Source organism: Coregonus lavaretus, assembly GCF_964263955.1.
Source record: "Coregonus lavaretus genome assembly, chromosome: 14".
NCBI classification, from domain to species: domain Eukaryota; kingdom Metazoa; phylum Chordata; class Actinopteri; order Salmoniformes; family Salmonidae; genus Coregonus; species Coregonus lavaretus.
Window position 1 is genome coordinate 14,465,348 of NC_140001.1, and position 14,829 is coordinate 14,480,176.

At 43.2% G+C, this 14,829-nt stretch overlaps 1 protein-coding gene across 6 annotated transcripts in view; it reads right to left on the reverse strand.

Moving 5' to 3' along the window:
• git2a (G protein-coupled receptor kinase interacting ArfGAP 2a) overlaps positions 1-14,829 on the reverse strand; it is a 30,323-nt gene that overhangs the window by 12,947 nt on the left and 2,547 nt on the right. For 4 of the 6 annotated variants that reach the window (XM_084176886.1, XM_084176887.1, XM_084176882.1 and 1 more), the window contains exons 2-15: positions 8,926-9,059; positions 8,679-8,791; positions 8,260-8,365; positions 8,082-8,168; positions 7,629-7,759; positions 7,364-7,458; positions 6,900-6,945; positions 6,280-6,331; positions 6,065-6,137; positions 5,697-5,794; positions 5,257-5,368; positions 3,363-3,502; positions 3,091-3,240; positions 48-320 (exon numbers count right to left, since the gene is read on the reverse strand). In XM_084176886.1, the coding sequence (XP_084033012.1) occupies positions 48-320; positions 3,091-3,240; positions 3,363-3,502; positions 5,257-5,368; positions 5,697-5,794; positions 6,065-6,137; positions 6,280-6,331; positions 6,900-6,945; positions 7,364-7,458; positions 7,629-7,759; positions 8,082-8,168; positions 8,260-8,365; positions 8,679-8,791; positions 8,926-9,059 (1,610 nt within the window). The remainder of the gene's footprint in view (positions 1-47; positions 321-3,090; positions 3,241-3,362; positions 3,503-5,256; positions 5,369-5,696; positions 5,795-6,064; positions 6,138-6,279; positions 6,332-6,899; positions 6,946-7,363; positions 7,459-7,628; positions 7,760-8,081; positions 8,169-8,259; positions 8,366-8,678; positions 8,792-8,925; positions 9,060-14,829) is intronic. The other 2 variants (XM_084176884.1, XM_084176885.1) reach the window with 1 other exon arrangement.

Below are 14,829 nucleotides of genomic sequence, written 5' to 3' on the forward strand. Positions count from 1 at the left end.
TGAGAGAGCAAATGGCAAAGGAGGCTGGCTGGGGGATTTTTACTTACATGAGGTGGGAGGAAGGGTTGCAGGGTGGGGATACCCTCCTCTGGGTAGGGGGTCTCCCCCTTGGGGAGGTAGGGCTTCAGGCCTGAGCCAGTCTCATAAATAGACATGGACATGGGCCGGCTGGCCTGCGCTGATTGCCGGCGCTTCATGGCCGAGGGGCTGGAGGAAGAAGGGTCAGTGTACTCTGACCCGCTGCTGATGGGGACCTGATAGATATGGGTGGTTGGGCCCTGCCGCCTGAGAGACGTGTTCTCACTTTGCAGAGAATGTAGCTGGAAGAGACGGGTCAGCAAATACACTAAAAGGGCGCTTTTCTTATCAGCGAGCAAGGCGTTTCAGTTTTATAGCTTTAATGCATGCTTTATTCTCCACACGGCGAATCCTAACTTTCACTTAAGTTTAATTTCACTTGTCATAAATTGATGTCAATGGAAGACTAAGTAAAAATGTGACTAAAGTGGAAGTTAGGACTTGCCCCCATTTCTCTACCTCTAGATGGTTCACTTCAGGTGTTGGGAACAGTCAGCATCAATCTGTGCTAAACTAAGCCCAATGTTATAGGCTACTACTTATGTCTTTATAACATGCTTATTAACAGAGTTAATTGAATCAATCTTCTTGTTAAATCATGTCCCCCCTGGTGTTACTCATGCTAGGCATTCGAAAAAATCCACTAAAAAAATCATAGCAAGAGGTAAGAGCAAGCAGAAAGGGCAGCAGGCAAGCCAGACAGTTCAGATCGCTCCAGTCTCTGTCTGAGATGATTGATAGATAAGATATATGAGCACCAGGGACAAAGATTGTGCGCCAGGGATGCCCAGGCAGTGGCAGAGAGGCATCCAGAAAATAGACCCTCTTAGATCTTGATAGTCAAAGAGGAAGAGATATGCCCCCATCAGTGTTTTGCATCTAATGCAATTGTATTATCTGGTTCATAGAGTTGGAAAGAGGGCACACCCCCACTTTTCCATTATTGCTCCTGTGACAGCACGAGGAGCACCATCAACTGGCTGATTCTGAATGGTCAGACAGCTAGCAACAATGACAAGAAGCTGCCTTGTGGGGAATCGTAGGTGGATCATTTCACCTTGTATCTTGTTGGTGATACCACGTCTTGTTTTGAGGTGTTTTGACTGATATCATGTCTATGCTAATATGGCTAAAATTCGCTAGCTAACCAACAACTGTAACAATGTATTTGAGAGACAAGTGCTCATTGTGCAAATGTATTTATGTTTTCAATAAACATTTGGAGACTAAATATAGTTTACATTTTGTCAACAGTCTAAGCCAACCCCATCCGTTTTGCCCCATAGTTGCACACGCGTGGGTATTGTTGCTAAACAACCGACCCGTCTATAGAGGGCTCTCAATTTTAAAGTAGCACATTTCTTATTCTTCTACTTCTGAGTTTACTCGTGGTTCGTAAACAAAATGAAAAGAAGCATACCGCCACCTACTGTGCTGGAGTTTATATAGTCTGAACGGGCATAAACCCAAGTTTGGTGATTTACTGCCACCTGCCGTGCTGGAATGTTTGCTCAGGAGTATAATTCATTGGCTGATCCCTCCTACTGACCTGGATGGAATTCTGTGATCCATTTTAACCCATAGGAAGTCCCACCCAGTTGACTAGTTTAAAACAGTAAGCCCTCAACGGCGCTGCCCATTCCAAAACAGGCTTTTGCAAGTGTGCGCTCTATCCAACTCTATGGTCTGGTTGAAATCCAACAAAGTGTGCTATTTCATTCATAGAGGGCAAGGGGGAAGTTCTCTGACAGCTAAGAAAGAGTATCCAATCAGTTAAAATAATGCCAGCCCACATGGCTAAATCACATACTGTACACGTCTACCACTAAGGAATGGCAGTTTGACTTGTACCGTTTGTCCCATAGAACAATAGTATTCACGACCCAGGGCAAAGGGGTTCAAAGCAACAATCCGGAGCCTGTATAGCTGCTGTGGCTACAAAAACAGCTATTCAAACAATAACAAAAACAGCTCACTACCTTGTAAAGGCATGCCCCATATTTCTATGGTTTCTCAAAATCGGTCCTTTAAAGGCCGTTTGTCACAATATCTATGCTTTTTAGGTCGAACCGCGGCTGTTGATTGGGGGAAATTATAGTTTAGTCTACTCCAAATCAAGTGGTGGGGCTGCTGTTGAGCTGAAACACAAACTGCGGATTGTGGGATTTAGTATGATAAATTATCGGGGTCATAGAGGTAGGGAAGACTCCAGGTTAGAGCAAAACCATAGAAAAACATTTTGTTAACACCCACTGTGGAGCTGAACTCTGGAGTTGACTGTACTCCTGTGCCCTCCTGGGATGTAAAGAATATTTTAAAAACCACAGCAGAGGACCAATGGGACCTTTTTGTTTGACAAGGCAAATGCTGCACCCGTGTAAAAGTAAGACGTGTTATCTCACAACTTCAAGTGGACTATTCTGATGAGCTAACATTTAAAAAAGAGTTTTAAAAATCCATTATTTAAAATGACCGATGCTATGCTTACTATGTTAGTCACTGTAGAAACGACGAGGGGATGGAAACTCACAGTGCGAGTGATGTCATGCTGATTACTTGAGCATGCCTGTTAGTCATACCATATGAAATAACACAGCTTCTACTGTATCAATCACTGTATACAGGGGCGGAGGGATATTTTTTCCACAATTGTAGTGGAGCAAGAATGCATCTCTTTAACACAAGTAAAAAGAAAAAAAAGAAGAAGAATATGTCAAGCTATAGAAGCCATTGTCTGAACATGGACTGAAACATGCTGTCCCAAACGGTGGAGCAAGAGGGAGAGCAGTCTTGCCTTGCAGGAGAACCTCCCCAGCAGTCTGGTGGTTACTGGTTAGGACCCTCATTAGAACCCCAGTGTGTGAGGGGAGGTTACCGTGGGGGGAGGGACCAGAGCTCGGCTGACCAACCACAGTGCCGCCCCGAGTCCAGCCCTCCGTCTCATTGGCCAAGTGGCGGACGGACCGGGCAGTGTTAGTGATCTGATTGGTGGATCTCTGCAGTGGGTGGTACCTTTTTCTGCATCAGCCGCAGTTCGTCGCTCAGGTTGCTGTTGACCTTCATCAACTGCTTGATCTTGGCCTCCGAGGCCGACAGGGCGTGCTTCACCTCCAGGAACTCCTGAACCATGACAGGCCCGTCTGACAGGTCCGAGTCCAGACTCTGTAGAGGAAAAAGTCAGCGATTGAAAAGCCAGACTGCAGGTGCTCATTTTCAGTACTACATACAGTCCTGTACTTGAAATCCTTTACTTGGTTTGTGTGCAATGCCATCACGTTAGTTACCTTGGTTCGGTCCTTGCCCGAGGATGGCTCCTGATCTGTGTCCTCGTCAGAGGCCACGCTGTCGTAGTCCGGCTGGTCGTTGTCCAGACCCTCACTGCCGTGCAGGATGCTCACGCTTTTTAGGATAAGTTCAACGTTTTCTGTAACCACAAAGAAGCAAATAAGAAAAAATAAAATAAAAATGGGGCACTTTTCTCATTTCATATAAAGAACATTTGATTATGACCATAAGCCCTGTGTGTGAGAGAGAGCGGTAGTACAGTGAGGGAAAAAAGTATTTGATCCCCTGCTGATTTTGTACGTTTGCCCACTGACAAAGAAATGATCAGTCTATAATTTTTATGGTAGGTTTATTTGAACAGTGAGAGACAGAATAACAACAAAAAAATCCAGAAAAACACATGTCAAAAATGTTATAAATTGATTTGCATTTTAAATGAGGGAAATAAGTATTTGACCCCCTCTCAATCAGAAAGATTTCTGGCTCCCAGGTGTCTTTTATACAGGTAACGAGCTGAGATTAGGAGCACACTCTTAAAGGGAGTGCTCCTAATCTCAGCTTGTTACCTGTATAAAAAAGACTCCCGTCCACAGAAGCAATCAATCAGATTCCAAACTCTCCACCATGGCCAAGACCAAAGAGCTCTCCAAGGATGTCAGGGACAAGATTGTAGACCTACACAAGGCTGGAATGGGCTACAAGACCATCGCCAAGCAGCTTGGTGAGAAGGTAACAACAGTTGGTGCGATTATTCGCAAATGGAAGAAACACAAAATAACTGTCAATCTCCCTCGGCCTGGGGCTCCATGCAAGATCTCACCTTGTGGAGTTGCAATGATCATGAGAACGGTGAGTAATCAGCCCAGAACTACACGGGAGGATCTTGTCAATGATCTCAAGGCAGCTGGGAACATAGTCACCAAGAAAACAATTGGTAACACACTACGCCGTGAAGGACTGAAATCCTGCAGCGCCCGCAAGGTCCCCCTGCTCAAGAAAGCACATATACAGGCCCGTCTGAAGTTTGCCAATGAACATCTGAATGATTCAGAGGAGAACTGGGTGAAAGTGTTGTGGTCAGATGAGACCAAAATCGAGCTCTTTGGCATCAACTCAACTCGCCGTGTTTGGAGGAGGAGGAATGCTGCCTATGACCCCAAGAACACCATCCCCACCGTCAAACATGGAGGTGGAAACATTATGCTTTGGGGGTGTTTTTCTGCTAAGGGGACAGGACAACTTCACCGCATCAAAGGGACGATGGACGGGGACATGTACCGTCAAATCTTGGGTGAGAACCTCATTCCCTCAGCCAGGGCATTGAAAATGGGTCGTGGATGGGGGTATTCCAGCATGACAATGACCCAAAACACACGGCCAAGGCAACAAAGGAGTGGCTCAAGAAGAAGCACATTAAGGTCCTGGAGTGGCCTAGCCAGTCTCCAGACCTTAATCCCATAGAAAATCTGTGGAGGGAGCTGAAGGTTCGAGTTGCCATACGTCAGCCTCGAAACCTTAATGACTTGGAGAAGATCTGCAAAGAGGAGTGGGACAAAATCCCTCCTGAGATGTGTGCAAACCTGGTGGCCAACTACAAGAAACATCTGACCTCTGTGATTGCCAACAAGGGTTTTGCCACCAAGTACTATGTCATGTTTTGCAGAGGGGTCAAATACTTATTTCCCTCATTAAAATGCAAATCAATTTATAACATTTTTTACATGCGTCTTTCTGGATTTTTTTTGTTGTTATTCTGTGTCTCAGTGTTCAAATAAACCTACCATTAAAATTATAGACTGATCATGTCTTTGTCAGTGGGCAAACTTACAAAATCAGCAGGGGATCAAATACTTTTTTCCCTCACTGTAGGTCCATTATCGTCCAGTACTCTACCTTTGGGACTCGTCGTAGAGTTCCCCAGCTGTCGACGCTTCGCGTCACTTAATATGTCGATGACAAGAGTTGCAAATTCATGTGCATTGAATCTCGCAAGCTTTTGCCGTCCCTGGAGAAAAATAAAATAATGCATACTGTATCCTCTCCTACTGCATCTGATAACATTTCTTGATTTACATTTTATTTATTTATTATTCGTTTACTTGTTTGACATCTTACTGCATTATTAGGAGCTAGTAACATTAGCATTTCACTGCACCCGCTATAACGTCTGCTAAACTGTGTACGCAACAAACCTTAATTTGAAACTGAGAACCGAGAATTTGTCATATTTAAAGGGGGAGAGAAAAACAGAGGGGGACAATATGTAACTAAAGCTATATCAAGCAACAAAGTGTTTACTAGGGAGGGTGGTATACTGTGTGCAGCAGGCTTGCCTGGTTTCGTGTTGATGAGTACTCTGGGTTCACAGGAAGGAAAGGCACCACAGTGGTCTCTGTCACCAGCGTGCTGTGGTTCTGCGTTGCCAGCCATACTGTGCAGAACATAGGAGTGTTGCACATGGGCCGTGTTCATTAGTAAACGCAAACAGAAAACGTTCTGCATCGGGAAACAAAAATGTGTGTTTCTTATTGGATAAGTCAAGGTAGTCCCTCCCAGTTTCAGTCCGTTTTCTTCAGTTTGGTGCCTAATGAACACCATCCTGATGTTTAATTGGACATGGTGGACTGAATGCTAAGAAACATGCACTGATATTACTCCACTACTTCGCATCACTGTCTGTCTGTCCCTCAGTGTGTCTTACCTGCGTCCGTCTCCCGTCTGTCCACCTCGTCATACACATCCATCGCCAGCTCCTCAAACAAATGATTACTGAGCTGAAATGAAATTTGTGATTCGTGAGAAATCAAACCAGAACTAGTTTTATGAATATGCTTTCGTTACATTACATGGGTCTCTAGATTGCATTATGTAATGTATGATATTACAATCAAAACCTAAAATCACAAGAACACTTACAGACTGGAGTTTCTTCTTTGCTGCCTTTGCCAGCTCTGATAAATCTAAACTGCTATAGATGGAAAGAATAAATATGCTTAGCCTCTGATTTTGAATGGGAGAGAAAATGCTCAAACCTCATCATGATCAAATACTTACATGTTCCTATCCATCAAAAGATAGCAATAAAAAAAGAGAACATGCTTAATTTGAGTTCAAATATCAGAACTATGCTATAATAGGTTAATACAATAATAAGACCAGAAAGGTCGATTTTTCTCAGATATGTATTTTTTATTATTATAACAACAATGATTTTGTTGTTTTAAATATGTAACAATGACTTTGGCCTATTTCCTCTCATGCTTGTTACAAAAAGCCACAGAACATGTCCTGGCAGGCCCTACAGTTGGATTGCACTGTCAAAGAAACAGCTCATGGTTTCTTAATTTAAAAAAAAATCCTACAACAATCCCCATAAAGTGATATATCATTAGTCTGGTCCCAGATCTGTTTAAGCTTTTTTGCCAACTCCTATGGTTATTGTCATTTGCATGACAACATAGGGGTTGGCTATACAACACAAACAGTCTGGGATCAGAATACTATGTTATGCATTGAGCTACACAATGCTTCCTTACCTGTCGGCCATCTGTGGGACGATGAAGTGTTGGCCATTTTTATGATCTGAAAGCAAGCATGGACATAATATGGATTGTTGTGATTAGAACCCTCATGGGAGGTCCCGTATGTGATGTTGAGTAACCCCCAAAACTAGGCTGCAAACGTTGAGTGTGTGTTGTTTTAGCAGGCAAAAAACAATGCCATCACTGAATCATAGAACAGAGTCAAAATTCTGAAGTGTGTGCCACTTCTGTGTATGCTTCACAGAGGTGCGTCTCTGCCCTAGAAACAGTCTTGAAGCATAAAAATAACTTTCAGAGACCCAAACTTCGCTTCACTGACGTGCTGCTTCTGTGGCTGGTGTAGCATGTATCATCGATTACAGTGGGTTTGTTTCAACTGCAGCTGACGGATGTTAGGAAAAATGAACAAGCAAGGCTTGCAGTCTAGTTTGAGAAGGCGAAGGACTTTCCTCACTTACCAGGCTTTCTCCCACAGAGATAGAAAGCCAGTCTGTCAGTAAGTTCATACTGAATCTCCACCAGCCTATCAGCCAGATCATGGTAGCCAGTTTGCCTGAGAAACAGACACGATAGAAATCAGTTATGCCTCTTCTTGCCCATAAAGCCAGTAACAGCCAGCCTGGTCGCACAGCCACAATGTATTTTAATTTTTATGACTTGGATAAAATAAATTAAATATTCTGAATGGTGAACTATCCCTTTAAAGGATGGATGCTGCAGTACCTTGCATAGTCAATGGGGGTCTTGGCGCTGGTGTCGGGGGCGCCGGGGTCGGCCCCGTAGACTGTCAGCAGCTCAGCCTGAAACACCTGGCCTGCCTTGGCAGCCACATGCAGCGGCGTATTCCCTTTTTCCTGGAGGAAAGGTAAGACACCACCCACACGTGAACAATTAAAACTAGAGGGGGGAAAATACTTTATAGATAGGGTGTGAGAAAGGGTAAGGGTCTGTTCACACTGCTTGCGGCATAAACACTACGCCACAAAAGATTAAACCTATGAAAAGGCTTCCTTTATGGAATGTTTTTTTCCACGAGCAGTGTTCTATTAAGTTGCTCTCGTACCTCTGTAGCAAAACAGTAATTATGGTAGTAACAATGTTGTATTAACATGTTGTTAAGGATATGTTTTGAAGCTGGATGGGGGAGAAATTAGATGAGTGATCAGAGAGTCTTACTGGGTGAAAGAAGTTGGCCTGGGCTCCCAGAGAGAGTAGCCTCAGACATGTCTCCAGGTTACCAGTGCGGACGCTGGAGTGAAGTTGCTGAGGGAAAATAAAATCAACATCTATTAGTAAAATATTGCTAATTCAAGCCGGATAAACCTTCATTAGCACAGAGTGGCCGAGATCTCACCTTGCTTAAGTCCTTGGCTGTGAAGCTGTCGTCATCTCGACAAGGCATCCGGTGAACAAAAGCCAGCATTTGGTATTTGGCCTTTATGAACTCTGTCTTATTTGGGCTATGGGGATGACAAAAAGAGGACGGGGTAAACAGCAGAGAAATGGAGCAAAGAGCCTCGTGGGAGGATATTCAGCATTTCAATTTCAAGCAACACTCACTCTTAGGTTCGCATACCCTTGTCACGCTATTGTGCTGACCCAAACCAGCACTTTGGTGAATGTGTAACCAGGCCAATGCAGTTCAGCGTGATTGGCATCAGCTCAGTAGTGTGAAAAAGGTACTAGTGCAACTGGGCCAAAGGTCTCTCCTTCACTTGTGAACAAGTCTACACTCCTGGCTCACTTGGCAGCCATCAAACACTCATGACTCACTGTACTTTATCCTGAGGGTTGGCCTTGCGTTTCCCACTCATCACCGACGCTGGGTCCAGTAGAGAGTGCTCCCATATTGAATTTGCACTGTTGTTGTATAACATCTGAACCATCTGATTAAAAGACAAAGATTTGATCAATTAAATGAAATATACCGACAGCCTGTTCTATCCCAAAAGCAGAAAAAGGGATACCTTTGACCACAGTAAAGGTGTGTGTGTGTGTGTGTGTGTGTTGGGGATCTTACTTGTAGCTGTGTAGGAGGCCATGGTGTGTGAGTCAGGTGACGCACTTGGGAGCTGTGTCTGCCCAGACTCCGATGAACACTACAGCACTCGTCGCAGATCAACACACCCCTGTTCACAGAGGCCCAGCGAGGCTCTAAGCGAAAAGGAAACAAATACATATAGTAAATAAATAAGACATTCATCTGAATATTTCCTCAATTGCAAAACCTCATTTGGCATTTGTAATGCCATGTAGTTGAATACACTGAGAAGGACCTGTGGGGCTAAATGCACTGAAACAGTGCTTGTCTGATTCTCATAACCTAGCCTTTAGCTTAATGATCACTCAACTGCCACTTTTCATATAATCTAGATTCTACATCAGCAGTCACTGTTAGAAATCCATCATCAAGCTAACACTTACACAGCTTTCCTTGGTTACTGGCACCTTCCTCATGACTAGGCCTTTCCACTGCTCCTCACATTCATTATTAAAATCTCTGGCATGCTGCCTTTGGCAGCCAGGCCACTTCACTTCTCACTCCGCTGCAAACTCACTCTGGCCCCAGCGTCTCCATTCTTGTGGCATCCCAGTTGGGCTACACTGACGGGACAGCCGTCCCAGATACACCCTTGGAATCTATACGCCTGAACTGATCCTGCTCAGATGCCTGTAGATAAAGGAAACCCTATTGAGGCTAACATGGAGACAACCTCAGGGCACATTATTCTGATAGCACTAACTTCTATTGACAGACTTTTTTCAGAGCTGTCACATAATTACAATGCAAGTCATATAAGAAATAGCTCCTATAGGCCCATAGCCTTTATTTTTTAACGTTTTAACCCTAAACTTTCCGATCCCCAGTTCGTTACATTTTGGTAGTGAAGTCATGCAGAGCGCAAAGGTGAAGTTGAACCACACACTTCCATATATGGACAGTGTCAAAGAGACCGCTCCAAAATCTCATCCTTTTACGTGCTGTAGCCAATCATTGGTTGTAGCTGAGAGGGCAAAAGAGAAATTACTCTTTCACTAGCTAACTTCAGGCTAAACAACAACAAAATGTGTGTACATTACAGGATTGTGCACTTCACCGAGCAACGTATTGGGATTGTAGTCTCGTTCTAGGCTCATGATGGGGTTATTGAAGGGGTCTGACGGGAAATAATGACAAAGGACTGAGCATGAGAGATTCATCGTACATCACACAGAGCTTCAAAGAGAACCGCTAACTGCAGAAAGAACTGAAACTTGTTTGAACTTGCACACCATGCTGCTGGTAAAGTAACAGCAAACACCCAGAGAGAGAGAGGGAGTGACAGGCCTACTGTGACAGACTGTATACAAACCATGGAACAAGACATGGCTCACTTTTAGTCTCTTCAAAACACAGAAAAGTCAGTATTAAGGGCTGGTCGTTAGCTTTCTGACTTCCTACCTGAAGTATTTTCAGCAGCAGTCGTTTCCTTAGTTTAATTTCAAGGCGTGGCGCAAATGGCTCCAAAACATAGGCTAATCTAGACCCACTTTGTCAATTGAAACCAACAGGCCAGCTCTTTTAGGCAGGGGGCAACAGAAGAACCATGAGGACTTCCTCAATGCCCCTAGCCTGCATATCACGTGACCCCATTAGCACAAAGAGAGAAGTGATCAACTGATCTGCTGACCATTATCTCCATTAAGAGAACGCTCTGTTTTCTACAACTGAGCCCTGGAGTCAAAACTAAATAGGCTAGGCTGTGTTTTTTCTAAACCCCTGTTTATAATGTTTGAGTTTGTTGAGATTTGAGAGTAGTAAGTCGCTTTGGATAAAAGCGTCTGCTGAATGGCATATATTATATATATATTATTATATACGTTAACAACCCCCCCCCCCCCCCTACTGGCTACTTTGAAGAATCTAAAATATATTTTGATTTAACACTTTTTAGTTTACTACATGATTCCATAGTTTTGACATCTTCACTATTATTCCACAATGTAGAAAAAAAACCTTGAATGAGTAGGTATGTCCAAACTTTTGACTGGTACTGTAGGTTGACTGACAGCTTGACTGACAAACAAAACTGCAACCCATAAACAGACAAGCAAATTACAAAACTGATCGACTGGGTGACTGCCACTCTGAAATGATGAGTGGCAGTGGGGTTGTCACGTCTCTCTGGTGACAGCTGAAATGTGTGTGTGTTGGGGCTGCAGGCCAGTCACGCTCCGGCACCTGCTGTACCGTTCTGCGTCTCTTCCTCTTCCTGCCCAGTGAGAGTTGGGTGCTGACAAGCCCACTCTTTCATCAACAAGTGTAAAGTGCTGCTAAATTAAAACTCACGCCTGTACCCGCTAAAAATATTCAGACCCCAACAACAACTGGTAACAGCCCCACAGAGGGGCAGTCCAGGCCAACTGGTGTCGGGAGGGAGGGACATTGACTAATTTTCAGTAGGACTGTCAGGGAATGGGATATAGGAATATGCTGGAATTGATAGAATGAACTGCAGTGAGTGGTAAGATACATTGGGTATGGGCTAGCCTACTTCAGAATGGCTCTAGGCTACTACAGAGCAATTCCACAATAAGAGATTTTTCACTTTAAAATGTGTGTCAAACAAAATCCAATAACTGCAAAGTTAAACAAACCATACAAATGTATGCACAAGCACTACCTTGAACAATTTCAACTGAAAATGTTACAAAAGCACATTTCCTTGAAGAACAGTGCAGATGCAAAGTCTCAGCATAATTCTGTTTCTGTGGAATTGCCCTACAGCTTAACCTCGTTGCTAAATTCAATTGCTAGAGAGAGAGCCGGCTGGAGGACGAGATTACATACAGCTAGGCCTACTTATTGTCACAATAATTAGGCTTATTTACTAACTAGGCTTTTCAATATTATTCTAACCAAGCAGCGTTCCTCTTTTAACTTGGTACATCAACAACTGACAATAGAAAGCCCCATCTACCACTATTTGTTATTTGCTTTGTTTTAGACAAACATTTTACAAAAAAGGGAAAGTGCACATGCTTTAAGCCTAAACGGATTTAAAACTCCCTTCCTATGTACTGATAGAATAACTTAATCAGAGCAGTGGCGGAAGATCAAATCAAATTTGATTTGTCACATGCGTCAAATACAACAGGTGTAGACCTTCCAGTGAAATGCTTACTTAACCAACAATGCAGTTTTAAGATAAATAAGTGAAGTAAAAAATAGATAAGTAAACATTTTTATAACAAATAAAAAGAAATAACAAATAATTAAAGAGCAGCAGTCAAATAACAGTAGCGAGGCTATATACAGGGGGTACTGGTACAGAGTCAATGTGGGGGGGCACAGGTCACAAAGATGTGGAACATTTTATACAAAGTCAAATACAATAGCCACAATTCTCACTGCATCCTCAGCATCTAGTCAATTCACTCAACATCCTGTTTTTCTTCCTGTGCTAAATTGGACAACATCACAACGTCATTCCAGTACGAAATGGACTAAACATTATGCAAAACGGCCCTCACAACACAGCAATGAAGCCATTAGACTCTCACAGAGAAACCGCATGGTACATGATTTCTACCCAATTCGGATTAGCTCTAAGGGTGTTTTACGTATAGTCCTCCAAAAGAACCGATCTCAGTCCTCTTGAAAGAGAACTCAGGGGTAAAAAAATAAGCAAAAGAACTCAGTTCTCTTTGTATTCACACTGCCCTTGCATTTGAATGAGGACTCAACTCTTTTGCCAGTTCACTTTACCCATTTTGTGGTTCGAGTCCTCTTTGCATTCACATTGCTACGTTTAGAAAGGAACCAAGATCTTTTTACAACATTCACTCAATGCACTCTGGGTTTTTACAAAGTGCAGGACAAACCATTCCATCAGAACATGTTATTGGACAGCTAGATACCTACTTACATTTCAGAAGTTAATAGATTGCATTTAGTTAAAAGATTAGACATAATAATTGTAATCAGAAGATATTATTAACATGTAAATATTATTGGTAACATAATAAATAGGCCTAGCAGAAGAATAACTGCAGATTAAATAATGCTGTAATTTAAAATTGTACATCCAATGTAGGCTACTGTCCCTAGAATAGAAGTGAGCTAGAATAGATTTTGTACCCTGTTGTGATTCTCACCAAATACAGTGGGGAGAACAAGTATGATACACTGACGATTTTGCAGGTTTTCCTACTTACAAAGCATGTAGAGGTCTGTAATTTTTATCATAGGTACACTTCAACTGTGAGAGACAGAATCTAAAACATAAATCCAGAAAATCACATTGTATGATTTTTAAGTAATGAATTTGCATTTTATTGCATGACATAAGTATTTGATCACCAGTAAGAATTCCGGCTCTCACAGACATGTTAGTTTTTCTTTAAGAAGCCCTCCTGTTCTCCACTCATTACCTGTATTAACTGCACCTGTTTGAACTCGATACCTGTATAAAAGACACCTGTCCACACACTCAATCAAACAGACTCCAACCTCTCCACAATGGCCAAGACCAGAGAGCTGTGTAAGGACATCAGGGATAAAATTGTAGACCTGCACAAGGCTGGGATGGGCTACAGGACAATAGGCAAGCAGCTTGGTGAGAAGGCAACAACTGTTGGCGCAATTATTAGAAAATGGGAGAAGTTCAAGATGACGGTCAATCACCCTCGGTCTGGGGCTCCATGCAAGATCTCACCTCGTGGGGCATCAATGATCATGAGGAAGGTGAGGGATCAGCCCAGAACTACACGGCAGGACCTGCTCAATGACCTGAAGAGAGCTGGGACCACAGTCTCAAAGAAAACCATTAGTAACACACTACGCCGTCATGGATTAAAATCCTGCAGCGCACGCAAGGTCCCCCTGCTCAAGCCAGCGCATGTCCAGGCCCGTCTGAAGTTTGCCAATGACCATCTGGATGATCCAGAGGAGGAATATAGAAGGTCCTGTGGTCTGATGAGATAAAAATAGAGCTTTTTGGTCTAAACTCCACTCGCCGTGTTTGGAGGAAGAAGAAGGATGAGTACAACCCCAAGAACACCATCCCAACCGTGAAGCATGGAGGTGGAAACATCAGCATGACAAGCATGGAGGGTCTTCCAGCATGACAACGACCCGAAACACACAGCCAGGGCAACTAAGGAGTGGCTCCGTAAGAAGCATCTCAAGGTCCTGGAGTGGCCTAGCCAGTCTCCAGACCTGAACCCAATAGAAAATCTTTGGAGGGAGCTGAAAGTCCATATTGCCCAGCGACAGCCCCGAGACCTGAAGGATCTGGAGAAGGTCTGTATGGAGGAGTGGGCCAAAATCCCTGCTGCAGTGTGTGCAAACCTGGTCAAGACCTACAGGAAATGTATGATCTCTGTAATTGCAAACAAAGGTTTCTGTACCAAATATTAAGTTCTGCTTTTCTGATGTATCAAATACTTATGTCATGCAATAAAATGCAAATTAATTACTTAATCATACAACGTGATTTTCTTGATCTCTCACAGTTGAAGTGTACCTATGATAAAAATTACAGACCTCTACATGCTTTGTAAGTAGGAAAACCTGCAAAATCGGCAGTGTATCAAATACTTCTTCTCCCCACTGTATGTTGTCGTCCTCACACTATTCAAACCCCACAACCGAATAAACAGTTTATATAGCTCTCTTAGCCGATAGATCAAATATGGAAAACAATTAATCTGAACTGAAAACTTCACAAATACTATAATTTCTGTGCATTCAAAAACAGCACGTTTTTTTACGCGAACCTGCACATCATCTTCTCTCGTTTGTGGCACCAATGTGAGGGGTTATGGCAGGGAAAACGGTGTTGCAATAGTCTAGTGTGGTACGGGAATAATGACAAGTGAACCTGGGGAGCTTTGTGTTCACATTGCCCTAAAAAAAGAGAACCGCACCACGGAATTCAAG